This window comes from Capricornis sumatraensis, chromosome 1 (genome assembly GCF_032405125.1).
Source record: "Capricornis sumatraensis isolate serow.1 chromosome 1, serow.2, whole genome shotgun sequence".
NCBI classification, from domain to species: domain Eukaryota; kingdom Metazoa; phylum Chordata; class Mammalia; order Artiodactyla; family Bovidae; genus Capricornis; species Capricornis sumatraensis.
Window position 1 is genome coordinate 5,800,965 of NC_091069.1, and position 27,128 is coordinate 5,828,092.

The 27,128-nt window shown below is 60.2% G+C and overlaps 1 protein-coding gene across 1 annotated transcript in view; it reads left to right on the forward strand.

Annotated features, from left to right (window-relative positions):
- The window catches only part of FIBCD1 (fibrinogen C domain containing 1), a 31,124-nt gene extending 13,123 nt beyond the window's left edge, over positions 1 to 18,001 (forward strand). Inside the window, exons 3-7 of the mRNA XM_068982289.1 lie at positions 1,699 to 1,858; positions 2,270 to 2,406; positions 13,547 to 13,643; positions 17,041 to 17,220; positions 17,742 to 18,001. Of these exons, the coding sequence (XP_068838390.1) occupies positions 1,699 to 1,858; positions 2,270 to 2,406; positions 13,547 to 13,643; positions 17,041 to 17,220; positions 17,742 to 18,001 (834 nt within the window). The remainder of the gene's footprint in view (positions 1 to 1,698; positions 1,859 to 2,269; positions 2,407 to 13,546; positions 13,644 to 17,040; positions 17,221 to 17,741) is intronic.
- Positions 18,002 to 27,128: the final 9,127 nt, after the last annotated feature.

Consider the following 27,128-nt stretch of genomic DNA (forward strand, 5'->3'; position numbering starts at 1 on the left):
CCTCCCTCCTGCTGGAGCCCTGGGGTGGGGAGGTGACAGACCACAGACCCCTCAGGCATCAGGCACAACCACAACCGAGAGACCCCAGGTGGAACAGAGCTGCACTAACTGAGCCCCAAACCTCTGGACTGGGATCACAGTGGGAACGATACAAATCAAGAAAGAAGCATGAACACATGCTGTCGTGAACCTTCCCCCCTCCCCAGAAAACAGGGCCCACCACGGTGGTTCGCGGGGAGGAGAGTAATGTGAAAGGGGTTTAGTTACCCTTCCAGGGTTATTTGAAAGTGATTGGAGGAGGGTCCTGAGCCAAAACTCAAAATCAACACCAGAGCCTGGGTCCAAATCATCGCCCGGCCTGCCCCCACCTTAGGCTCCCTGCACGATGGCACAGCCCTGGGTTCCTTTCCTGCCAGTCAGCCTGTGGGGGACCTCCCCTTCTGGGCCTCAGTTTCCCCATCTATAACAAGGGGATGACACCTCAAGCCCTTCCACCTGGCAATGCTATGGGGTCAGGTGAAGGGGTGGACATCAGAGAGCCCTGGAAAGTCAAAGCCGGGTTCTCATGAGTATGCGTGGGTGGTGCAGGCCTCCAGGGTCCCACCTGTGGAGGGTAGACCCAGCACCCCTGCTTTGTAGCCTTGCTGGGCGATGAGAAGAGATGTTGAGTGAAGATGTTTTGTAATCTGGAAGGTGACTCATGAATCCCCACACTGAGGCAGGCACCCAGGTGCTGAGTGCTGAGTCCCTGCTGGGGGCCTCACGCTGTGACTGATCCCCAAGGCACCTGGGCCAGAGAGGCTAGGTTAGCCCCATCTCAAGGCTGGGTTAATCACTCACCTGCAGCCATGTAACTGGCAAGTGGGTGAGCTGGGATTTGAACAGCGGGGTCTCCTTTAGTCAGTTCAGCTGGGCTGAAGGCACAGAAATGGATGAAGGACAGGGCCTGCAGTGTCGCCTCCCACCTGAGCCTCCGTCCTTTGCACACCGGGGCTGAGACCACCGTGGGCGGCGGCCAGAGTAAGTCAGGGGCTCACACCAGGAGAGTGCCTCCACCGTGAGGACTAGTGTGCGCCAGAGCCATTGCCCGGTGGTCCACTCACCGGGTGAGCCCCACGCACACGGTGCCCCACCCACCCGGAACCCCACCCACCCAGTGCCCGCAGTCACCTGGAGCTCCACCCACCCAATGCTCCACCCACCGAGTGCTCTTCCCACTAAGTGCTCCACCCACCGAGTGCTCCACTCACCAGGAGCTCCACCCACCTGGAGCTCCACCCATCCAGTGATCCACCCACCTGGAGCTCCACCCACCCAGAGCCCCACCCACCGAGTGCTCTACTCACCAGGAGCTCCACCCACCTGGAGCTCCACCCCACCCGGTGCCCCACCCACCCGGTGCCCCACCCACCCAGAGCTCCACCCACCCAGTGCTCGCTCACCAGGAACTCCACCCACCTGGAGCTCCACCCATCCAGCAATCCACCCACTGAGTGCTCCACTTACCCAGGGCTCCTTCCACCCAGAGCTCCACCCACCTGGAGCCCCACCCACCAGTGCCCCACCCACCTGGAGCTCCACCCACCCAGTGCCCCCACCCACCTGAAGCTCCACCCACCCGGTGCCCCCACCCACCTGAAGCTCCACCCACCCAGTGCCCCATCCACTCAGAGCTCCACCCACCTCTGTGCCCTACAGCTTCTCTCTGAGAGTCAAGGCCACATGGCTCACCTGGTGAACTCAGTCAGCGATGTCCTGGACGCCCTGCAGAGGGACCGGGGGCTGGCCCGACCCCACGTCAAGGCTGACCTTCAGAAGGCACCTGCCAGGGGATCGCGGCCCCGCGGCTGCGCCAATGGTGAGTGAGATGGGGACTGCCTTCCTTGGATGACCTGGGTGCCCAGGTTCATTCCCACAACGTCCCCCACCTGCCCGACTGACAAGGCTACACTGCTTCTGTGTGCCGAGGACTTCCTGCTGCCGGGCACCACTGAGCACCCTACCTATACCCTCCTGTTGACCCCTCTCCCAGCCCAATGAGGTGGACCTCACTGCACCCATTTTCCAGATGAGGAGAGTGAGGCTCAGAGAGGGTGCTCACTCACCACATCCGCCCAGGGAGAGGCAGAGCCATAGTCTGCCCCCAAGGCCAGTGCTCTGGAGCCCACCTGACACTGCTGGACAGACAAGTCAGAGACCCAGGGACACAGGAGAGTGGGCAGGAACGTGAGTGCGGGGCCCAGTGCCCTGACGGCCTTCCCTGTCTCAGGCTCTCGGCCACGTGACTGTCTGGATGTCCTCCTGAGCGGACAGCAGGAGGACGGCGTTTACTCCGTCTTCCCCACACACGACCCCGCCGGCTTCCAGGTCTACTGTGACATGCGCACAGATGGAGGCGGCTGGACGGTGAGTCTCCCGGGGTGTGCGGCCGGCTGGGCCAGGCCCTGCCTCCTCTGGGCCCTGCAGGTGGTCCGGGCAGATGACCACCTGGTGGTGACCCAGGAGGCTGTGCACATGAGCCGGGGTGCTCTGCCTGGCCCTGCCCAGGGGCTCACCAGCCATCACAAACCTGCCTGTGATCTCACCAAAGCCTCCACAGGGCAAGTGGGGGGCATGTGCTGACATGTGGGGGCCACTTAGGAGCAGGTGTCAGATCCCGAAGTCTGAGTGGAGCCGCCTTCCACTCCCTGAGCCTGCAGCCCCCGCCCCCACCCTGGGCAGTGGTTCTGGAGGGGTGGGGGGGTTGCTGAGGTTGGGTCCTGGGACTGTCGGCTGCTAATGTGAGTTCCAGGGCGGAGATTTTCAGTTACTCAGTAGATGGTGCCTGTGCAAGAGACACAAGGGGCAGCACGTTGCTGTGAGCAGAGCCCCCGCCCCCAGGGCCTCCTGGTGAGGAGCCGTCGCCATCTCCTTGCACCTCCTGGTTCCTGACCTGATGGGAATTGGGAGCAATGGAAAGGCAAGGGTGAGAGCTGCATGTGGCCCAAGACCTCCCCGGGGCCAACAGAAGGAGGAGGTGGTGCGGCGGGGCAGAGGCCCTGGTTTGAAGACCTGGAGGTCTCCTAATCGGCCAGCGGAGAAGCCCCTTCTACAGCAGGGTCGACACACAGGTCTCCCCCTGTCTGCGCCGCAAGTCCTCAACTCTGCCTTTGCAGGGGGAATGTAGCCACAAAACTAAAACACCTGGGGGGTGCGTGCTGGCATACGAGTGTGAGGGCAGCGGGGTCGGCCAAACGGGGCAGGAGGTGAGACGGGGAGGCCCGAGCGAGGCGGGTGGGCAGGGCCCAAGCAGATGTTCTCGGAGGGCAAAGCTGCCATCGGGAGCTGGTGTGAGAGCCACTGAGAGCCCCCCGAGGAACCCGAGACAAACATTCTTCTAAATGTCCCTACAAGCTCCGGAGAGAGGAGCGTTTAAATGCACTGGACTCACATCTGAGCCTAAAAGCACTTTTGTTTTCCCATCTTGGAGCATCTGAGTTATGGCCTCCACCTCTGGGACCCCCTTGGCGGGCAGAACAGCTCTGATACATCAGCCAGAGCCGAGAAATCAGAGTTAAGGGTTAGGACAGGCTTAATGAAAGACCAGGATGCCGGCCCGGACCATGCATCTTCCACTTGGGTGGAGTGGAAGCCAGTCTCCTGGGAAGTCAATCAGGGTTGGGGCCGGGAGGCGGGTAATTCCTTGGGCCTGGGCTTTGGGGGCGATGAGAGGGGAGTCGATGAGGTGCACAGGCCTGCCCAGCCCTCCCGCCCAGACACCTGGATCAGCCAGCCTGGAAGAAAGGCCATTCTCAGCAGAGAAGGGCTAGCGAGGCCCACAGACGTTAATATCCATTTGGGCTTCCGTCAAAAGCAATCTTTTCCTGGATACCTCTGGGCGTCTGTCAGGATCACCTCCCTGCCACACGGAATCTCTCGGAAACTCAATTGCTGTGTGGGAGGGAGCTGGCTGCTGCTTTGCTGGGCCCTGATACCATCCATCCTCATTTAGGCTCCATGTCCAAACTGCCAGGCCTCGAGTGCCAACACGGGGGACAGGGTGCCTGGGGCCAGACACGCCAACCAGAACCTGCTTCCCAGAGAGCCGGAACTGCAAGAGGTTGGCACTCAGCATCCCTGTTTGCCTAGGGGCACTTTACAGTTTATATACTGTGGCCCTGCTGGCACTGCTCCAGCCCTCCTCCAACCCCTGGAGACCCACAGGGCTGCCTCAGAGAGGGCAAGAGGTTTGTTCAAGGTCATCCAGGTGGTGCTAGTGGTAAAGAATCTGCCTGCCAATGCAGGAGACGTAAGAGATGCAGGTTCATCAGTCCCTGGGTCGGGAAGACCCCCTGGAGGAGGGCATGGCAACCCACTCCAGCATTCCTGCCTGGAGAATCCCACGGACAGAGGAGCCTGGCTGGCCACAGTCCATAGTGTCGCAAAGAGTCAGGCACGACTGAAGTGACTCAGCACGCACGCACCTGGCAAATAAGCAGCCCAGCTTCATGCAAGTTCGTGGAACCAGGTGTCACTTGTCAGTTCACGGCTCAACCATGGGGTGACAACCACCGGCCAGAGGATTTCGCAGCAAGGTGCCAGCCTGGCAGGGAACTAGACAAGTCAGCCAACCTGTATGGGGGCTGCAGGGCTAGGGGATCCAGGGAGACCCCAGAGGAGAGCCCCCTTACCCTGTCTGGGGCAGCCAGAGAGGCTCCTGGACTGGGAGGTTGGGGCACAGGGGGATGAGGTGAGAACAATGTCCAGGCAAAGGGAACATGCGCGGTGGGTGGCGCGGAGCGGGGCAGGGCTTGTTCTGGGACCTTGGTGGCTCCGTTCTGCTGGCGTAGCCCTCAGGGGGCCAGGCACGGGTGGGGAGGCAGGCAGGGCCTGGGTAGCATGGTTCTGCAGATGCTGTAGGAGTCGGGCTTTCTCCCTGGGGGCACAGTGGGCTCTTGGGAGGGAGTGACCCAGAGACGTGGGGCCAAGGCGGAGAATGTGCCAGCAGCTCAGGAGCGGGGGTTGCAGGGGCCTTGAACCCCTGCAGAGGGCATGGGAGTCACCATGTGGGGATGAGGCCAGGGGACAGGGGGACACAGGCCTCAAGGTGGCCTCTCTGCTGATGTGGCCACTGGCCCTGGTGGAGCCCCAGCCCCTCTCCACACTCACCATTGACCACAGTGACCCAGGCCACACGGGGTCAAGCTGATGAGCCAGGCCACTGCTGACCCTGCCCCGTGGACCCCACCCACACCCGGCCCACAAAAGGAGGAGGAAGGCAGGATGCACAGTCTGCCCCCTGCTCGCCTGTGACCCTGGGCAAGGGGCCCAGCTTGGTCGCTGGGTCATTTGAGAGTCCTCTCGGGTCCCCCCCTCGTGCTCCCTTTCTGCACCTGTCAGGTGTTGTCTGTCTGTGTCCCCACGAGGCTAGAGCTCTGCAGGGCAGCAGCTGGTCACCTGGTGGCCCCTGTAGCTCAGGCATCCACACAGTGCTTCCACACCATCTGTGCTCCTAAATACTTGCCGGATGGGTAGCCGTTGGCATCTTCTGGCGGCATAACTTCCCCTCTTGGAACCTCACTTTTCTCACCCGTTAAATGGGAATAAAGCAGTGCTCTTCATGATGGGGGTGTGGGCGTCAGAACCCCCCACATGCTGCTTGCTTGTGGGGCAGGGGCAGAGGAAGAGGGAGCGGCACCAAGGGTCCTTGCTGAGCCTTAGGAATTCCTTGAGAACAGAAGAACTGGCTCTACCCTATAGGATCTTACGGTCAAACAGTGTCTTTCGTTATTTTTCACCTTTTTGGCTGCACCTCACAGCACGTGGGATCTTAGTTCCCAGACTAGGGATCGAACCCACGCCCCCTGCATTGGAAGGCAGAGTCATCACCGCTGTACCGCTGGGGGAATCCCAAGCAGTGTTCTTAAAGAGGAGGAAGATGTGTTAAAAACAGAAGCCAAATTTCCTCATTTGGAAGGGTGATGCGTGGGATGAAGCAGCCGTTTCCAGCTCATCCCCGGGGCCCTGAGAAACTGGAAAGGTCACATTCCCTCTGGGGGCGTCCCCTTCCTCATCTGGCCAGTGGGGTGGCCCCTGTGTTTTACGCTGGCCACCTTTCAGGGCCTGGGGAACAGGATGACCAGGCCCAGGGCCCGGTTCGGGTTTTGTGGTTGGAAGGAGGGTCCAGCCGGCGTCCGCAGACTGGGTCCCCCACTGTCCTGCCCTTTGGCCCCTGGGGACACAGCCTTGTCCCCGCCAGGGTTGTTTCAGCAGAGCTGCCAGCCGGCCTGATTGCCAAGCCCTCATCTTTGCATAATCACCAGTCGAGGTCACAGAAGTCAGGTCCAGTTCAGCGTCTCCTACTGCGGGGACCTGCAATAGGACTGACTCTGCTCTGCGCCCCCTGCTCAGATCCACGGTGCCGCCAGCTTTCCCCTGGCCCCACCAGCCGAGTGCCCAAGCCTGCGTTCTCTGCCAGGCATTTTATTGCCGTGCAGGGTCAGCCGACTCAGACAGATCTCTAATTGGCTCCACTTCGAGAGCAAACCTCCCCTCCCACCATGTCCATTCCCTCCCTACCTGTGCTCCCCAGGCTGAGGAAAATCCTTCTCTTACTGGGAAGACATCAAAGGAGCTGAACCCCTGAACAGAGCCCAGCCCAGCAGGGGATCAGGCTCAGGAGAGATGAAAGCTCCCAGCCTCAGCCAGGATGCCAGGATGCAGGTGATGGGGGGGGGGGTTGTTGCTGTGGTACACACTGGGGTCGCTGCCTAGCAGGACTTGGGGGTCCATCAGGGTGCGGTCTCCTCCCTGTGTCCCAGGGGCCGTGGAGGCAGAAGGAGACCTGCGTGACATCAGTGGCTGCCGCCCGGCTTCCCAGTGTTCCGGGGGAGCCCTCCAAGTGCATGCTAGTAATGACCACATCCACTGCTGACGGCACCCCTCTGGTCCGTGAGTGATCCGCCGGGAGCGATTAGGATTTTTCAAACTTTGAATGTAGACGGGGTTGGAGGCGGGGGCATGTGGAGCTCAGCCCGTCGCCTCAGCATCTGATAAATGGCAGCTCCGAGCACTGTTTGCCTGGAGCCGACAGCCGCCTCCTGCCAAGCCTGGGAAACGTGGCGGGGCGCCAGGCCCAGGGGTACCATTTGCAGTCACAGACAGGAGTGGGCCCACTTCCTTCTGGGCTTCGGCGGCTGGTTCTGAAAGAGAGGGAGGTTAGGCATACCATGCCCCTCCCCCACCCCACCGGGCTCACACCTGCCTTTTCCTGCGTGGCGTCTGCACTGTGACCCTGCAGGCCTGACAAAGGGGTTGCTGACGGGGCCTTATTTATCTGTCTGCCCAGGTCTTAGCTGTGGCCTGCAGGATCTTGAGTCGCACCGTGAGGGCTTTAGATCCCTAACCAGGGATCAAACCCGGGCCCCCTTCGTGGGGAGCTTGGAGTCTTAGCCACTGGACCCCCAGGGAAGTCCCTGATGGGACCTTTTTTTTATCACAGAGAGGGGAACTAAGGCTCAGAAAGGGTCCTGTGACTTGTCTGAGGTCACACGACCCACGAGAGGCACAGCCAAGATTTGAACTCAGTTCAGCCTTATTCCAGCAATTGTGCTCTTGCTAGCAAGCCCAAGCGCTGGGAGCTGCTGCCCAGAGGTGTCCAGAAAGGACTGGAGGAACAACTGCCTCCTGGGAAAGCCAGCAGAGCGTCCCCAGGGGCCAGCTTTGAAGGGCTGTGTTTGTTCCACGTCTAAGTTCTTTGTTCTTTAGAGACAAAAATCCGCCTCTGCGATAGCCTGCCACCCCTCCTCCCGGAACCGCCTGCTCAGGAGGCCTGGGAAGGCTGGTGGAGCACAACCAACACAGTTCTGCCTGTAATTGGTTTCCACAGCAGCTTCATCAGAGTCGAGGAGAAATCTCAGATGCTGCCTCCTGGGGACCCTTCAATAGCGGCAGAGACTCCCCCACCACCACCTCGTAGTGTTTGGACCCACCCTGTGCCTGTCTCTTGTGCCTCAGCTCCTCTGACCACCTGCCAAGACCCTGATCAATCTGCAGTTCACTCAAACATCTCCTCCAGGAAGTCCTCTAGGACCCAACCCTCCCAACCATCCCAGCAGGTGGCTCATCCTCCTCTGAGCTCCGGACAAATGTAACAAGTGTGACCCTTATGGAATGCTGTGTTATCAACCAGCCCATTTAACCATGTCACCCGTATGCTGGTGGGTTGGAGCTCCTATAATTCCCGTTTAACAGATGAGAAAACTGAGGCACAAATATCAGAAGAACACCTCAGATTGGGAGCTGCTCTGCCCTGAGGCTGCTGGCTTGTGCATCCATCTCTCCTGGGGCCGTGAGCTCTCTGAAGGTCTGAGTCCCCCCACCAGTCCCGGCACACCACACGGGGTCTGCAGCAGCAACCCTATCATTTTGCGGAAGAGAGAAACCAAGACTCAGATGGTCGCACGGCCCTCGGCTGGAGCCTGGCTAGAACTTGAATCTCCTGGGTGCCAGCCCAGTGCGTTTCCTGGGACCGCTCAGCTCAGCTATGATGAGGGAGGGATGGGGAGCTCACAGGCCTAGGGGGCAACGTCCACCCCCTTAGCCATGGGGCACCCCTGGGCCGCCCTCAGCTTTGTGTACTTTCAGTCTCCCTACGTCAGGTTTCAGTGGGCCCCACCTTGAGGCACTCCTACTCTGCAGAGATCGCACCACCTCTCCAAACCTTAGTCTTCTCATCTGTCAAATGGGAGCATGAACCCCTTCCTCCGGGGCTGTGGCGGGGAGGACTGAGATCATCCTTGAAGGCACTGGGGTGACCACAGAGCCAGGCACCCCCCCGACTCTCAGGAGGTCTCCGCACTGTGGGCAGCGTGGCTAACGAGATCAGCCGGGGCCCATTGGAGGAAGAGGCCCAGAGGACGCTGAACCTGCAGAGCGCGAGACAGGCCCCCAGGAGCCTGTCTGACAAACAGGGGACAGTCGCCGCTCTGCTCCTCCCCCCACCCCCTCCTGCCGCCCAAATGCAGCGGCTCCTTCCTTTGAAACCTCCGGGCACCATCTGCAGGACCATGTGGGCCCAGCCCTCCCTTGGCAGAGCCTCCTCGAGCGGCACTTGGAAGATGCCGGGCGGCAGGCGGCTGGCTTCTGAGAATCCGCACCAGAAAAACGCGCCCGTCTGTCTTCCCACTCATGGCATCTGCCCAAGAGGCCGCGGGAGCGTTTCTCCATCAATCACTTTGCAGCCGGAACCCGAGGGAGAGGCCCCAATAGCTGGGCCAGTGGATATTTTAGCCCTAAAATTAATCGTTTGTTTCCCCACCTTTCCCTCACCTTTTTTTGCCTAAATAGAGACTCCTGTTCTGTGGCCAGGACGGAGGAGGGGGAGGTGGACGCCTCACTCCTTCACTTGCCTCCTCCCTTTTTTTCATTTGGCTGTGCCAGGTCTTACTTGAAGCACATGGGACATTTTAGTTGTAGCATGGGGGATCTAGTTCCCTGACCAGGAATCGAATCCAGGCCCGCTGCATTGGGAATGCCGAGTCTTAGCCACTGGACCACCAGGGAAGTTCCGAGAGGTCTTTTTTTTTTTTTTTTCCTGCTACACTGAGAAGCCTGTGGGAATCTTAGTTCCCCGACTAGGGATTGAACCCAGGCCTTTGGCAGTGAAAGCGTGGAGTCTTAACCACTAGACCACCAGGGAAGTCCCTTGCTTTCTTCTTTGTATCTTCTTGTCTGGCTGATCCTTGCTCTGTAATTGAAGGCCTTCTGGTGGGTGACATCTGGCCCTCCAGGGTCCCCAAAGCCCAGCTGGTTTCCAAAAATCTGAAGCCACGACTGCAGTTCACCCCGAAAAAACACTCCTGGGAGCCTGGGAGGACCTGCGGATGACCTGTGGCCTGTGCCCACCTGGAATGCATGGCATGCTGTGGTCAGCTCAAGGGCAAGACCAGGGCTTTCGAGTCTGAGATCCCAGCCATTGCCCGGCATGCTCGGTCACCCAGAGTTGGAGCTGTGGGATCAAGACAGCCCACGGCAAAGGCCAACAACTTCAAACTGCGGGTCGTGATCCATTGGCTGGTGGAGAAATTAATTTAATGGGTTGTGAGCAACAATTTTTTTTTTAATGAAATGGAGTGGAATAGAACAGAAGAACAGGGTGGAAAATATTAACACCCATCCATCTGAAGGACAAGTATCGTTTCGGGAAGCTTTTGTTTCAGATACAAAGAGCTGTGAGTATGTGTGTCAGGATGTCAACTACATTTCCCTGGGTCACGGTCCAAGAGTCTAAAAGCCACTTCTTTGGAACTGCGGCACAGCTGTGTCTCAGCCCTGGAAGGGGTCGGTCATGGTTTGTTACCACTCGGAAGAGCGCCCATGTTGGCAAACGATGCTCTGACCTCTGAGCTGCGGCGGATTGTCAAGACATCTGCTGCTCTCAGTGACGGCAGGTGCTTCCCAAGTGGAGGAGAGAGGCCAGGAGGCCCCCGTGGTCTGGAATGTGTGCTCACCACCTCTGATCATTCACCCAGACTGAGCCCCAGCCAGGGCCCTGCCTGCTTCTGGCACCCAGCCTGGAAAGGGAGCAGGAAAGGGGGGCTGAAGATGGGGGGATGCTGAGAGATCAGCTCTTGGCCCTGAGAGGCCTGCCAAGGAGACAAGGGGGCAGGTTTGGGATGCCCCTCCCTGGTGGGTGGCAAGTGAGCATGTGGATGTGGGTGTTGAGACGCGGACTTCCCGGTGTCCAGCACAGCCTCAGTCTACAGAATGAGGGGTGAGTCAGACTGTCCACTCATAGCTGCCTGACTTCTGGCCAGTGTCCGAGCTTCTGTCTCCTGGAATGGAAAGTGGGGCGGGTCAGGGGACCCAGAACTGGGCTCCCAGGGTAGGGGTAAGGAAGTGTGTGCACCAGACAAGGAGAACTTAGCCTGAGCGTCAGCTGTGGTCAGCGCTCAACCCAAGCTGGTCTGTCTGTCCCAGTGGCTAGGGTTCATGTCCTGCCTGTGCCTGCAAGCGTGACACCCCCACTTTCCACTTCATAACAGCGGGAACAGGAAAAACAACAGTGATGGCAATAATGATACCAACTCCTCTGTGATTTGTTCCTCGCTGAGGTCTGGGAGGCGGGCTGAACGGTGGGTGAGGGCAAGCGTGGCCCCGGGGGCAGGAATGATGTTCCTGGACCACACATTGGGACATGCAGGGGCCAGGATGGGCCCTTGCTCCAGGGTCACCCTGGATCCCCTCCCAGAAGCCAGCCCCTCTGGCCATCCACTATTCCTCTGATCTGCCCTGCTTCCTGCCTGGGTGGGAATCCCCTCAACCAGGCCTCACCCCATGTTTCCCTGCCCCAAGGGCCCTGACTTGGACTTCCCAGCTGGTTCCTGACACGGATGTGCTCAGTGGGACATTTGGTGGAATAGACTTGGGACAGACCCCTGGGACAGTTCTGGAGGAGACATGCCCAAGTCTGGGAGGAATATGGCCTGGGGCGGGGGCAGGGAGAGGAGGGAGGAGGGGAGGCCCTGGTGGCCCATGTCCTGGGGCTGTGGGGCTCCTTGGCGGGTATGGGCTGACCACCGCCCATGTGCCAGGCCCTGAGCGGACTGTCTGTGGGTGAAAGTGAAAGTGTTACTCCTGTGCGACTCCTTGCAACCCCTTGGTCTGTCCATGGACTTCTCCAGGCAAGAATACTGGAGTGGGTTACCATTCCCTTCAGGGGATCTTCCCCATCCAGGGACTGAACCCAGGTCTCCTGCATTGCAGGCAGTTTTTTGTTGTTGTTTTTTTACAATCTTAGCTATCTACAGCCAGTGGTCAGCGGGGTTTGATGCTGAGATCTCCATTTTACAGATGAGGAAACAGGCTCAGCGAGGCAGCGTCACTGGCTGGCACTCTAAGTGGCAGAACCCGAGCTCTAGAGCCCAGATTGGGAACCGCTGTCCTCCCCGCCCCCGCCCCTCTCCTCGGCCCCTGCAGCCCTCCCCACCCCCAACCCCCGCCCCCCCCCAGCCCTGCTCTTCCGCAGAAACAGGTTCTGCTGTCCGAAGCCTTCTCGGGGGAGTGTCTGAGCTTCTGCCAGGATTAGGCTTTTCAAAGGGCGCGTGCTCAGGGTCCCAATCCGCAGCCATCAATACCCGCTTTCCACCGGCTCTCTGATCTCCGAGCCTGATCGAATTTCCTTCTGCTCGCGTCCCTTCTGAGGACTTTTCACGTGTCAGGGCCAGGCCGGGTTGAAGGTAGCGAAGCAAAGGAAAAAGGTGTCGCCTCCCTCCCCTCCCGCCACCTGACGTCAGAGCTGCCCGAGCGGCCGCGGTGATGGACCGTGCCACGCGGACAGACCCGCAGTTGCGGGCAGACGCCGCACAGGGCGGTTCCAGGCGGCTGAAGTCCGGCTGCTTAGTAATGGATCGGGTGGCTCTGTGCGGCGGCCAAACCTCTAACACCTCAGACACGGGCGCAGATGGAGGCGGTGGGGGCGAGTGCTGCCTCTGCAAATGAGCAAGAAAAAGGCTTGTTAGACAGAAAGGCTTGGGGGCGGAGGGGGGACGGCGAGCGGGGGAACAGGATTGTCAGCGGATCCTGTAAATACTCAAGGCAGCTCTGGCCTGGACCAGCGTGCTACTTATTTCAAAGCAATTTAACCGATGGGATTCCGGACTCCCAAATCAAGAATGTTATTAAAATGAAGAACAGAAGCGGCCCGGCGGCTGGCTGCGGACTTCTGGTGCTCCCCTGAGAGGTGGCCAGGGCTCTGCGGTGGCCAGAGCTCTGCTTTCCCAGGGCCCCCTGCCGATCTCCTACCAGGGGCTTTTTAATAGGGTTGGGGCGGATGTACATGAATGTAGCAGGGGCAGATTGAGAGACCCAGCCAAGCCCCAGTGTGTGTCTGTGTGTGTGTTAAGTGAGGTGTCAGTCACTCAGTCGTGTCCGACTTTGCAACCCCATATACTATAGCCCATCAGGCTCCTCTGTCCATGGGATTCTCCGGGTAAGAATACTGGAGTGGGCTGCTGTGCCCTCCTCCGGGGAATCTTCCCAACCCAGGGATCGAACCCAGGTCTCCTGCATTGCAAGCAGACGCTTTGTCATCTGAGCCACCAGGGACACCCTGTGTGTGTGTGTATGTTATTTGGTCTTTAAAAACTCTACAATGAGCTTTTGTTCAGTTTTGTTTTGACCCAGGAAAAGTTACAGGGACCCTTGCTCACCCCCTTATTATTTGACCGGTGGGGAAACTGAGGTCCCCGCAGGGATGGGACCAGTCCAGGGTCACACAGCAAGGCAGCAGAGTGGGTCTGGAAGTCTGGCTTTCTCCACTGCACCCCAGTCCACCCCAGTTCCTCCTTGAGGGGGAGTTTCAGGGCCTGGGGGCGTTCAGTCAGTCTCCCTGCCTCAGGATACCATGAGCCTCCCGGGTCCAGGTCCCAGCGAGAGCTGTTGAGAGACATGAGGCCCAGCCCCTGTGCTCCCTGAGGGGGCGGGTGAGGGGCAGTGGGGGGCCGAGGGACACATGTGAGGTCCTGGGAAGGCTAGGGCCAGCGCTGCATTCTCAATCCCCTCTCAGGTGTTTCAGCGACGGGAGGATGGCTCCGTGAACTTCTTCCGAGGCTGGGAGGCATACCGCGATGGCTTCGGCAAGCTCACAGGGGAGCACTGGCTAGGTGAGACCCCCACCCGACACCTGGCCCACCCTCTCCTATGCAATGCATGCTGTCAGGCACGAGCCCTCTCCTCACAAGGATGCCAGCCAGGTCTCCGTGGCCTCCTCACGCCCAGGTCGGCTCCCAGGTTCTGCATAGAAAGGGGACCTGAGCGTCCAGTGGAACGCGCTGTAGGAGCGGGAAGCCCAGGGCGGTGCGTCCGCCGTGGGTGGGTCCCCCGAGGATGTGTGCTCGTCCTGCTGGGGGCGCCCTGGGACCTGGTTTCTGTCCCGGCTCAGGCAGCTGTGGCTGATGCAGGTGCTGGAAGACCAAGATGACCCTCACGCTCCCCTTGAGGGTCAGCACCGCCCCCCTCCAGGGCAGCACTGGTGCCCCCGCTGCTCCTGGCATCTTAACCGAAATCTGTCAGCAGCCACTGAGTGCAGGGAAAGCATCTAAGTGGAGCCTTGGCCAGCTCCTGGCAGCAGGGAGCCCTGATGAGCATGTCGGCGGGAGCCCAGAACTCAACCGGCCTGTGCTGGGCCCTGCCTCTGCTTTTCCACATTCCCCTGCCACCTTCTCATCCAGTGTTGTGTCTTTTCCTATTGAGTTATGAGAGCTCTTTATATATTAAGGCTATTGATTCTTTGTCAAATACCCCTGATACATAGTTACTCCCAGTCATTTGTCTTTCAGCCTCTCTTTTTCGGGTAACATTACTGCTTATTTCCTAGGAGTTTTAACTTTTTTTTTTATGTAGTTGATTGTGCTAGTCTTTTTCTTCATATCTTCTGAGTTTTAGGCCCTGTCTTTCTCTCCCAGTGTCATAAAAATGTCTATTTTTAAAATGCCTTTTCAGTTTTCGGTGGTAGGTTCAGCTCTTTAATCCACCTGGGAGCTCACTGGGATGACATAGGGGGTCTGAGTATGTTTCCGCATCTTCCTCCTCACGCTCTGTGATCTGAACTCTGATGGATGGTGGGGATGGAACTCCAAGCACCCAAGGGGCCCAAGGAAGTAGGGGTTGTGATCATCCTGGCGGATCAACAAGGACTGGAGAAACCCAGAGAGTAAAGATGAGGGAGGTGGAGGCAGGGGGGAAGAGGGCCTTGAGGGGAGGAAGGGTGGAGAGGAGGGAGACCCCGGCCCCTCCCTCAGGACACCTGCCCCGGGGCCCCCTGTAGGCACTAGGCTGGCTCATTAAGGAGTGGAACTCTGCTTATCCCGGCAGAGTGCTGTCCTAATGGGGGTCCATGGGGCCCACTCGGGGGTGGGGAAAGGAATCTTCCAGCATCCCCACGGGGCTGGGCTCCCTCTTGCCTTATTCCTGGATCAGATCATCTGTCCTGGGCAAGAACTAAATGAGCGCACAGAATCTGGGCAAGCCTGCCTGGGTTGAGCTCTGCCACTTAGCAGCTGTAGGACCTGGGCCAGTGACTTCACCTCTTGGCACCTATTCTATGAAACACGGATAATACTAGCAGCCGTCTCACTGGATCATGACAGCAGTGGCAAACACCTGGATCATGTGTGCAGTGGGCCAGGCGCTGTTCTAAGAGCTGTACAGGGACCCTTTAATTAAATCGGACTCACTCGAATCCCCCCGGCTTCATTAATCCACGTGAAGCTCTCATAGCAGCGCCTGGCATTTGTAAGTGCTGTCTGGGGGGTGGGGGCTTCTGTCAGTGGTGCCTATGGTCTGCCCTTTGCAGCTTGGGAAGCCCTCTGGCCCTCACTCCACGGGTGTGCAGCCTGGGGCCCAGAGAGGGCCAGCAGCTTGCTATGAGGCTCTAGCCCAGAGAGACGAGGTCCCTGGGCTCCGGCAGCCAGGTCCTCAGTGACGGATTCCAGTGGATGGAGGGAGGTTCTGGCTGTCTGGACGGCTTTTGGTCTCGTCATGGTTCCTTTTTCTCTGCCCTGGACCTGGACCGGAGTCTTCCCTCTGGGTTGGCTGGGGAGGAGCCAACACAGCCCTCCCGCCCTGGGGGCATGCACACGCTGACCCACGCAGGAAAGGAAGGCAGGAGGGACAGGCTGATGAAATGTCACTTGGTGCCAATAACTTGTAAGGCGTTTAATTAAAAGCCCTCTTAATCAAGAGGTAATCAAACTGGCAGGGAAGCACCTTGAGTGTGAGTAGCGGGGGCAGGGTGGAAGGGGAAGGGGAGGGCCTGGCATGAGACCCTAGGGTGGGCACAGGAGAGCGCAGGAGGGGAGGGACGGGGCAGGGAAGGAAGTAGGACAGGGTGTGCTGAGGGGTGTCCAGAGCCAGGCATGGTCTTCTGCCTCTCGTCCACTAACACCTATTGCGGTAAAGCGTCTGTCTACAATGTGGGAGACCTGGGTTCGATCCCTGGGTAGGGAAGATCCCCTGGAGAAGGAAATGGCAATCCACTCCAGTACTATTGCTTGGAAAATCCCATGGACAAAGGAGCCTGGTAGACTACAGTCCATGGGGTCACAAAGAGTTGGACACGACTGAGCGACTTCACTTTCACTTCACTATTGTGAGCTGGCCCACCTCAGATGCTGGGGTTCCATAGTGAGTGGGACAGTCATGTTGATCACATGGAACTTCCACACTGGTGGAGGGGGGAGCCCGACATGGAAATAGGCAGCTGGAACCAGAATGATAAACACCAACAGGGGGCACCTGGGTTGGCAGAGGTCCTCCACCTCAACAGGAAGTCAAGCAGTCTTCCTGAGGAAGTGAGATCTGAAAATGAACAGAAAGTAACCAGGTGAGGGGGCTTCCTTGGTGGCTCAGCAGTAAAGAATCCACCTGCCAATGCAGGAGATGTGGGTTCTGTCCTTGGGTCGGGAAGATCCCCTGCAGAAGGAAATGGCAACCCACCCCAGTATTCTTGCCTGGGAAACCCCATGGACAGAGGAGCCTAGTGGGCTACAGTCCATGGGGTTGCAGACACAACTGAGCGACTAAAGAACAACATCAAAGCAGGTGAGGAGAGTTGGGAAAAGTGTCTCAGGCAGAGGGGACAGCATGTACAAAGGCTGTCGGGCCAGGGAGTGCATGTGAGGACCAGATCCCATCTGGCTGGAGCCCAGAGTGTCAGAGAAGATAGAGGCTCCATCACCCCTAACCCAGAAGATTCTCCAGACTCCTCTTGACTCCCGCAGCCTTTCTACCAGCCTTCAGCTTAAAACATTTGGGAAGCACAGCCTGATTTAAAGCAAACACAAAAAACACAAAACATGAAAAACCGTCGGTCCTGTTTCCTGCCAAACACAGCTCTGCAGGAAGAAGGAAGCAGCCCAGGGCTGAAAGAACACCCTTGGTGGTAGTTGTTTCTTTCTGTCACCAACCACATCAGCTTAGCTCTCATCTCCCCTTGGTTCTTTCCAGGGAGGTCACTTCCTCAGCCACCAACTTCTCTCATCATTCTCTCCTGTATTCCAGGGCTCAAGAGGATCCACGCTCTGACCACTCAGGCAGCCTACGAGCTACATGTGGACCTAGAGGACTTTGACAATGGCACAGCCTATGCCCACTATGGGAGTTTTGGCGTGGGGCTCTTCTCTGTGGACCCTGAAGAAGACGGATACCCGCTCACCGTGGCCGACTACTCGGGCACGGCAGGTAGGGGTCCAGGCTGCGGTTGGGGGTGGGGAAGGATCGGGGCAGCCCAGCCACCTCGCCAGCTGGAAGGACAAAAGGAAGTCTTTCCAGGCCAGGGGCCAGCATCAAGGCTTCTCATCACCACCACCAAATCCCCAGCTAGTCCTCATCCCAGCCACATAAAGCTTGCAGGGCCTCTCCCACAGAACCACCCATTTTGCAGATGAGCAAAGAGCCCAGCGCCGGGAATCAGCACATCTGGAGTTTGAGCTCTGCTGAGCCTCTCCACCCACTCTGGGCTGGGTTTCTCCTCCCAGGGCCGAGGCAAGAAAACCCGGAACAGGGTGTGTGACAAAGCTAGAAGGAGGGAGAGGCTGCAGGGACAGCCGCTGGGACCATCAGGGCAGCTCTGGGGCTGCCTGTGGACACCAAAGGTGTGGGAAGGGGCAGGTGCGCTCACGCTCACGTGTGTGCATCGTGCACGGGAAGCATGTGCACACACCTGTGCCCCACTGAACACACACCTGTGTGCACCTGCGCAGGGGACTCCCTCCTGAAGCACAGCGGCATGAAATTCACCACCAAGGACCGTGACAGTGACCACTCGGAGAACAACTGCGCCGCCTTCTACCGCGGAGCCTGGTGGTACCGCAACTGCCACACGTCCAACCTCAACGGGCAGTACCTGCGCGGCGCACACGCCTCTTATGCCGACGGCGTCGAGTGGTCCTCCTGGACTGGCTGGCAGTACTCACTCAAGTTCTCCGAGATGAAGATCCGGCCGGTCCGTGAGGACCGCTAGACTGGCGCGCTCCGGCCCCGCCCCACCCATGATGCCCCGCCCCTCTCCCCGCCCCCACCACGCCCTCTCCCCGCCCCCGTCACCACGCCGCACCCCCACCATGCCCTCTCCCTGCCCCTCAGTCGCCACGCCCACGCCCCCACACCACGCCCCGACCCTCTCCCCGCCCCCAGTCACCACACCCCCCTCTCCCCGCCCCCAGGCACCACGCCCCGCCCTTCTCCCCGCCCCCGCTGTCACCACGCCCCACCCCTCGCCCCCGCCCCCGCCGTCACTACGCCCCTAGCCCTGCCCGCCGCCGTCACCGCGCCCACCCCAACTCTGCTCCTGCCCAGATGCCCGCCTGCCCGTGCATGACTGACCTGCTCTCGCCATGGGGTGGGCCAGGCCAACCCCGACCAGAAGTACTCCCTCAACGAGTGAGGCCACACAGCACCTTCACAGTCCCCACCCCCAATTTGCCCCTGCTGATGGGGCGGGGCAAATTTGACCGCCCCAAATTCTGCCTGCCCGGACTTTAGCTCCATGGGCCACGTGTCTGCCTCGGCCTTGGCCAGGAGTTGGCCATGTGCTCCTGGCAGCCCTTCCACTTTGCCAGCCCAAACATCTGGAGTCATGGGTGGTGGAAGAGGGGCAGATGGCACCCCTGGAGCTCTTCTAGCAGACAGAGAGAGGGAAGGGTCAGCTATTTCTAGGCAGCTCCGACGCCAGCCTCCTCTGACCCTCTAGACCCCGCCTCAGTTTCCCTGGTGCCTGGAGGTCCCCTTCTCTCCCAAGGACTGGGGAGTCGTGGTACTCAGGGCTGCCTGTGCCCACGGGCTAGGTGGCCACATCCCTCTACGTCCTGAGGCCAGGCTGGGGTGCAGCTGCCTTCAGGAACTCACACCCCGGGGTGACTGAGATCCGTTCCCTGGAGCCCTCCCCACCCACCCATCCTGATTCCCGATGTCTTTTCAGGCCTGGGAGGTCCCCAGTCCCCTTGGCTTCTCTGCCCATTCTCCTGCCTTCCAGGGGTAGCTGAAGTCTGGCCCCACCCCGTCCTCCTGCCTGTGGGAGGCACAGGACCTGTGCTGGGCCAGTGAAGACCTCTTGATTTTCGGGGCATTGGCGGGGCTGTGCCACCCGCACCATCAATTTCCAAGCAGGGACTCTGGAATCCTAGGTCCTCTGAGGAGCGGGCTGGACGGAGAATGACGGAGAATGCTGGACCCAGAGCGGTTTGGTGGCTGGTACCTGGTCAGCCCGGACATGGCTGTCTCAATGGGGAGGCCGCCCCCTGCTGCTGACTGTGGGTGTTGCCACCTTGGGTCAGGGGAAAGGGAGGGTGTCACTGGGCAAGTGGGGGAGACTGAAGCACCTCCCAGGCATTCAGAGACCTTTCTCATCGAATCCTCTCAACGCTCAGTGCACTGTTACTGCTCCTGCATAACAAGAACCGCAGGTTCCCCAGGCCAGCGGCCAGGAGGGGCAGAGCGGGGACTTCAGCCCATGACGTCCTGCTCAACCAGCCTTGGGGTCCTGGTGTCAGAACCAAGCCCAGGGCTGTTTTGCCGAGTTTCCGCCTGTAGGGACCTGAGAGGGCCAGGAGATCAGCCTGGAGAGTGGCCCAGAGGGTGGGCATCCCAGCGACCCCCTCCTCAGGCAGGGGCTGGAAGTGATACCTAACCAGGACACCTGAAGGCAGTCAAGTGGGGAGTGTGGGATCCAGCCCTCTGTTCCCTTCCCACCAAGGTCTGTGCTTCAATAATAATAAAGGTGGCTGGAGTTGGCCACGAACAGCAGGAAAGGCCATTAGGGCCTCTGACATGCCAGGGGACCTGGCCGGTCCCCTCCAGCTTCACCTGGTTGTTGGGCGTTTGGCAAGGTTTTCCAGACAAGACCCAGTCCCCGCTCTCCTGGCCCTCAGCCGGAATCAGAGACAGCCAAGGAACTGGCGATGACAGCCGAGTCACCAGGGTGGTAACAGGAGTGCCAGGTGCAGGCGGGGGGGGTGGGGGAGGTGTGCTGGACATGTGTGTAAGACGACCACACGGGCCCCCTGCTGGCCCCTTCCCCATCCTCGAGAAACCAAGAGAGCCAGCCGCCCCCGCCCCCAGCCTCTGGGACCCTCCCAGCCAAGGAGCAGAGGCCATGTGGAGCCCTGTGTCCTCATCCTGGGGACCCCCCTTCCCCCTCCAGCTCCAGACCAGAGCCAGCTTCTGCTGCCAGCCTCGCAGTGCCAGCCACTGTTTAGAAAGTGCCAAGCGCTTTCTGATCTGTCAGCAAACACGCTCCTGGTGAGCGTGATGTTAATGGGTTCACAGATGTGCGTGTGCGTCAGAAGGCTCAGGGGCGCTCATACCAGGGCTTGGCCCAGGAACAGACGAGCCACAGCTTCGGCCTGGTTGGGGGCCGGGCAAGGGTGGCTTTTAGGAGTGTTGGACCAACCTGGAGACATTGGTTCCTTCCTGCTGGATATCCCAGGTCCCCCTCCGCAACCCAGGTCGCACTGAAAGCTGGCTGATTGGGCACACGGCCTGTTGTGGTGAGGACAGCCAAGGCCAGTGCACCTCCTTCCTAAAGGGCATCCCTTCCCAGGGCCAGGAGGCTGAGGTGCGCAAGGCAGGCCTGGACCCCGGCTTGGAGGAGCCCACAGTGTGATTCCAGTGCACGCGGCTATCACCAGAGATGGGAGTGACCACAGAAGGAAGGGCGTGCTGGGGGAGCCGGGGAGGGAGCGAGAGCACGACCAGAGACAGAGAGGTGACAGACGCGTGTAAAGGCCACCTGGGACCCACGGTCACTGCGCCCGAACGCCGACCCACCATCACGATGACGGAGTCGATGGCTTGACGGTGGGCTGCCTGTGACCCAGCCATACCACGTTGCCTGATCAACCCCCCTCCTGCTTTTTCCTTCCTTCCCCGATAAGGCGAGAACCAAGCGGCGGTGGCGGGGGGCGGGGGGCTCTCTCTACTGGGACCCTCAGGCAGGGCATTTACTCTCCCCGCTTCCGAAAGTTCCTTTCCATAGGCACAGATAGGTTTTATGGGATCAGCCTCAATCCTTGCCGCTCAAACTCTGGATCCATCTCTGAGACACCACCCAGCCTGCCACCCCAGCTCCCCACGTTCATAGCGTGGACGGGCCCTGGGTTTCCAGCCTGAAGGCCTCGGGACGGTCAGCAGGAGTTGAGCATGGAGCCGGGGGCCGTTCTCAGATGGCATGGCCCCCCTGCAGCTGCATGTGAATAGGTTTTGTCACGTTGGTCTTGGAGCAGAAGTGACAGCCGCACACCCCAGCACCCACCGCCTCCGGGTCCCCCACGGCCACGCACCCTCATCCACGCAGACCTCTGGCCCAGAAGCTGGGAGCCCTGTCACCCAGGGTTCAAGAGGATCCGTGAGGTCCGTCTACAGGACCCGCTGGTCGTGTTACACTTCAGCAGAAGGGGAGGGAGGTGGGGACACTGTGTGTGCCGACGTCGGGGGACCTGGGACAGGGCCCTGACGTGGAGTTTGAGGACTGACATGCTCACGGGAGAGACTGTTAAGGGGCATGCAGACGAGGACACGAGGCTTTGGTTTGATGGGTTGGCCGGCACCCCCCTAGGGCCTGTTTCTTCATCTGTGAAAAGGGAGAGGGCTGCCCCCAAACCTCGAGTGTCCACACAGCTCGCAGGACTTGGCAGGCCTGGGGAGGCTGGTGCTGGACCTTGGTGGGGATGAGGGGTAAGGAGTGTACACTGGGCTCTGACCTGGCCATGCTGTCATACCCACAGGCTACCTGACCGTCCACACGAGGGACAAAGCCCAGCCCGGGACGGGTGCTCGTGGGGCCCGTGTACACTTGGTGTCATGTGTGGTCCTGTCTCCAATAAAAAGTCTCGTGGTGACCGACTCGGGCCTCTGCCTCCCGCTGCTCGGTGCCCCACAGGGTGGGTCAGACACCCCAGGGTGCCAGGACTGCCTCGTGCACAGTCCCCAGCATGGCTGTTTTGACACGGGCAACCCCTGTTCCCCAGACAGCTCGTACCCCCAGGAACTGCACGAGACCCTGGGCAGAACCAGCCCCACTCCTGCCCAGCAGCCTGGGCATCAGGGTGGGAGAGGGGAGGCCTTCCCGCCTCAAGAGCGCACCTCCCAGGGCTGAGCCTGGGCCCTTGTTTCCCATCACGGTCCCCAGGGTCCAGTCGGTCTCAGTGGGTCTCTCTTGTGGCCGGGCTGCAGTCCTGAGGAGTGGAGACTCTTCATTCAGAAAATCAGTCACTGTGCTCAAGCACTCAGTCGTGTCCCACTCTTTGCAACCCCATGGACTGTAACCTGCAAGGCTCCTCTGTCTGTTCGATTCTCCAGGCAAGAATACTGGAGTGGGTTGCCGTTTTCTCCTCCTGGGGATCTTCCCGACCCAGGGGTCGAACCCATATCCCCTGTGTCTCCTGCATTGGCAAGTGGATTCTTTACCACTTCCCTGGCTGGTAAAGAATCCGCCCCCAATGCGGGAGACCTGGGTTCGATCCCTGGGTTGGAGAGATCCCCTGTAGAAGGGAACAGCTACCCACTCCAGTACTCTGGCCTAGAGAATTCCATGGGTAGAGGAGCCGGACGGGGTATAGTTCACGGGGTCGCAGAGTCAGAGACGGCTGAGCAACTAAGACAACACTTCTTTACCACTGAACCACCTGGGAAGCCCCATTCAGAAAATCAGTCCCTAACGACTGTTTACTCATTAAACAAATTTACAGCTTAAGGACATAGCAGTCCCCTGAGTTGCTGTAATGAAATCCAGTGTTTATCAAGTGCCTGCGTTGGGGACCTGGTGGGGGCCAGGGGAAGTGAATGTGCCCAGTGTCCTGCCTCGGACTGGCCTGCAAGGGAACCCCCGGGCTGGGGTGTCTGCACTGCTGGCCTGTGTAGACCGAAGTTGCGGCCCAAGGCTCCCTGGACCGTCCTTAGCATCGGTCCCCTCCACAAAGTGTCCTCACTGACGGGCATGTGGTCCTGCCCGCTGACGGCGCTGAATCAGGCCCACGGGGACGCCGCGGGGTGAGACCCCTGAGCCAGGCCTCAGGAAGTCACCAAGGTGGCCATGGATGCCTGCTTTCCCACGGGCCACACCCACACCCCAGGGGGACCCCGCTCCTCTGCCACCCAACCCAACTCCTCTGGCCCGGCTCACAGCACCGTTCCGAGGTCCGGTGACTCAGGCACACGGAGGTTCTCGGAGCTGACAAGGGGTGCTGGCATTTTAGCGACAAATAGTGAGCTTCCCTGGTGGCTCAGCTGGTAAAGAACTGTCTGCAGTGCAGGCAACCCAGGTTCAACCCCTGGATCACGAAGATGCCCTGGAGGAGGAAATGGCAACCCACTCCAGTATTCCTGCCTGAAGAGTTCCATGGACGGAGGAGCCTGGTTGGGCTACAGTTCATGGGGTCTCCAAGAGTCAGACATGACTGAGTGACTAAACCTACCCAGGGGAGAATCCACATGGTAAGAATCCCAGGGCAAGGAGGGTTCAGCTGGCATGCCTGGGAGCTCTGAGGGTGATCAGCCGACTAGGAGGCCAATGCTTCTGAAGAGGGCATTGTCCGGGCTCCCCTGGACGCCAGCAGCCTCCACCCTGGGCCCACCTGCCTTGTGCCCTGTGGTTCACACTCCCCTCCCCACAGTGTGGGCTCTGCTGTGGGCCCCCATCAGGAGGAGGAGTTGGAGGTTCAGGCACTGATCAGACTTGCCCGAGGCCATGGCTGCCTTGTGGCTGAGCAGGGGGGAGTCCGACCCTAGGGGCTCACGTGAGCCTGAAGCATGGCGGAGGAAGGCATCTGAGATCCGAGGCAGGGGCCTGGGCTTACCACAGCCAGGCTGTGTCGCCCCACGGGTTCCTGGCAGGTTCTGCCAGGGCAAAGGCCACCGGTCAGCTTAGACATCCCGGGACACAGCCCCACCACTCCGCAGGGACGGCTTCCCAGGGAGCCTGGTGGCCCCTGGACCCCGGTGGCCCTGGGACCCCCTCCCCCACAGCCTCCTGTGCTCACCGGGGGTGCCAGGCAAAGCCTTTGCTTCTGGAAGCTGACCCTGACAGACCCCACCCGCTCTCCTACAGAGTGTCACACTTGCCACCTCGTGTCAGTCACCCCCACGTGTTACAGTTGTTACCCCCTCCTGCTCAGGAGTTGGGCTCGTTCCCTGGAGGAAGTCCAGGGGTTTTGAGGAGCCCGGGGAGGGACTTGAAACCAATCTTTTGGGCCAGATGTCCTGGGGAGCTGCTGGCAAGCCCCTGTGGTTGGGATGTTTGGCACCAAATCTGACATCAGACTTGCTTCCGGGTGCCCCAGCTCCAGGGTTGGGGTGGAGGACTCCTGATTGCCCCCAGTCTTGCCCCCTACCCCACCCACACCCAACACTTGGGACCTTCTGTGGCCACTTCTCAGAGCCCTGGACCCCGCGGCCCCCCCACCCCCACCCCGTCCTGAACCACGCCAGGGGCTGTTTTCACAGCAGAATTGTCTTCAGCCCAGTGTGTTAACAGCTAGGTGGAACTTTCCTCCTAGGGGGAGGGAGGTGGCCCTCAGGGCTCACCCCCACCTCTGCTATCCCCACTGTTCACAGCCATCCCTAAGGAATTCTGCAGGGCACAGCCTGGGAACCAAACCGTCTCATTTGACGCCCATGGGAACTGAGGCACAGAGAGGGCAAGCATCTGGCCCAAGGCCCCAGAGCGAGTCAGTGACCCCACTGCGGGCTGCGCTCGGTCATCAACCAACACCCAATGTCACAACCAGCCAGCACTCACCAGGGAGATGAAAGGGCCCCGCACCTCCCAGCTCACATGCACACGTTCACACACGTGTGCACAGGTGCACGCGTATACACTCACCTGGCTCTGCACCTGCTCCAGTCGGCACACGGTGTGCCCTCTGCCTGCACCTGCCTGCAAAGTCCTCGCCCTCACCAAGGAGGCTGAGCACACCCCTCTGAGGGGCCCGGAGGCAGCCCGCGCTGCCTGCCTCCTCTTGACCTCGTTCCTGCCACAGATGGGGCTGGAGACAGGAGCGCCAGGACACAGCTCTGATCTCGGTGCCTTTGTCTCCCCACCCGTCACCATGAGGGGAGTAAAGACTCTAGCCCCTTCCTCAGGTCGCTGGGAGTGGGGAAGGGTCTTTAAGGCCATCTATTCCCATGTGGGGTGATTCCCACCCCTTTCCTTAGCACCTCGGTCACTCACCGGCAGAGAATCCGCCTGCAATGCAGGAGCCCGAGAAGCAGGTTCGATCACTGGGTCGGGAAGATTCCCCTGGAGGAGGGCATGGCAACCCACTCCAGTATTGCCTGGAGAATCCCATGGACAGAGGAGCCTGGCAAGTCATCGTCCACGGGGTCGCAAAGAGTCAGACACGACTGAAGCAACTGAACGCTCAGGCACACCAGTACCTCACAGGCAAAGCCAATGCAGGTCGGCAGGGTGAGGGCCCTGGAGCCAGAATCCACTGGGCTCAGTACTCAGTCCGGCCTGAACAGCCACCCCCAGACAACTGCCGGGCAGCCGAAGCCTCACCAAGCCCCTGCTCGCCTCGCCACCTGGCACGCTCTGGAAAATCTAGGCTGGGCGAGGCACAGAGGCTGGGGCTGTGCTGGACACCTCCTGCTGGTCTCCCCAGACACTGACGGTGGACGGGGGAGGGGTGTGGGTGGGGGGGCCGGGAGGGATGCTCCTGGGTCTGTGGGCTGCTACGGGCCAGTGGGGGCCCCCAGGAGAGCAATTCCCTGCGCTGGGCACCAGCCATGCCCCTTTGGCTGGTGCCTTGGGGAACATGCTGCCCAAGGGGCCCCATGCCCTGGCTTAGCCCGCAGCCCACCCGCTCCCCACCCCATGCCCAGCAGGCCCCAGGGGTGCTCAGCGATCACACACAGGGCAGGCGGAGGGGCGCACCAGGCTTTGTGGGGTGAGTGCCCTGAGGTGTAAGATGCCGAGAGACCAGAGTGGACCCCACAGGGACCTGTGCACCCACGGTGCGCCCCCTCCAGCCCTGTACCCTGCTGTGGGGAAGCGGTGCAGGTGACCACACGTGCACTCCCCACCTGGGCCTCTGAGCTCACGGGGGAAACTACCAGTGAGTGAGCGGCTGGGGAGTGACCAACGCCAGTGCCCTCCATGACCGTGACCTTCACCCAGGCCTCGATGAGCCCCACACCGGGCTCACAGCCTTGTCTCCACGGCCTGCGGCAGAGAGGCAGACGAGGTTTAAGCACACTCGCAGGTCCGTCCATCCTTCCCCAGGTGAGGCTCAGTGGGGCCCGCCGCGCTGGGCAGTGGGGCCTGGTGGGACTGAGCCTCCCTGCAAAAAGGCACACTCTCCAGTGTTTTAGGCGGTGTGGACTTGAGAGATGGGCTGGTCTCGCCCCCCTCCATGCCCTCTCACGCTGCCCAGCTCAGCCTCCTGGCACTGATGCCCCTCGTAAGGCTCTGAAGCAGGCGACCTGTGGCACCGAACACGGCTCCTCACCTCACCCGTGCAACAGGCCAGGATGGGCTCCAAGCTGTCTGGCCTCCTGAGTCCCCTGGGGGTGGAGGTGCTGGCCCGGCAAGCAGATCCGACAAAGGCAGAACCGTTAGGGTTCTTCCGGGCCGGGTGGGACCCCAGGGCCACACCTGTGACTCACAGTGAATGAGGCGCCCCGGCTCCTCCAAGCAAGGCTGCCTTTGCCCAAAGGGCAGCCCTGTCTGGCTTCTCATCAGACCATATCCTGTTTGTGTTGGGTCTTTTATCAACGCTGTCCACGCAGTCCCATCCTTCACTACCAGGTCCCCAATGGAATCCCAGGGTCAGGAATGCGCAGCAATCAGGAGTGCCCAGGGCACGGGCCCCCTTGTGGGGGCACTATATAAAGCAGGGAGCGCCTGGGAGCTGCACCTCCTGGACAAGAACCCAGAGTAGCTCTGCCCAGCCCGGCCCAGGTCCAGCCGCCCAGCTGGGAGCAGACCCGCAGCACTGTGAGTATAGCCGCTCCATTCCCGGCAGGAATTGCACTCAGGCCTCCTGCAGGTCGGGAGCTGGGCGCAGGTGGTAGGAATCCTGGGGACCCACAGGGTTGGGAAGGCCCCGAGGGGTGGTGACCGGCACCTCATCTTGCTGCCTGGAGCAGGCAGA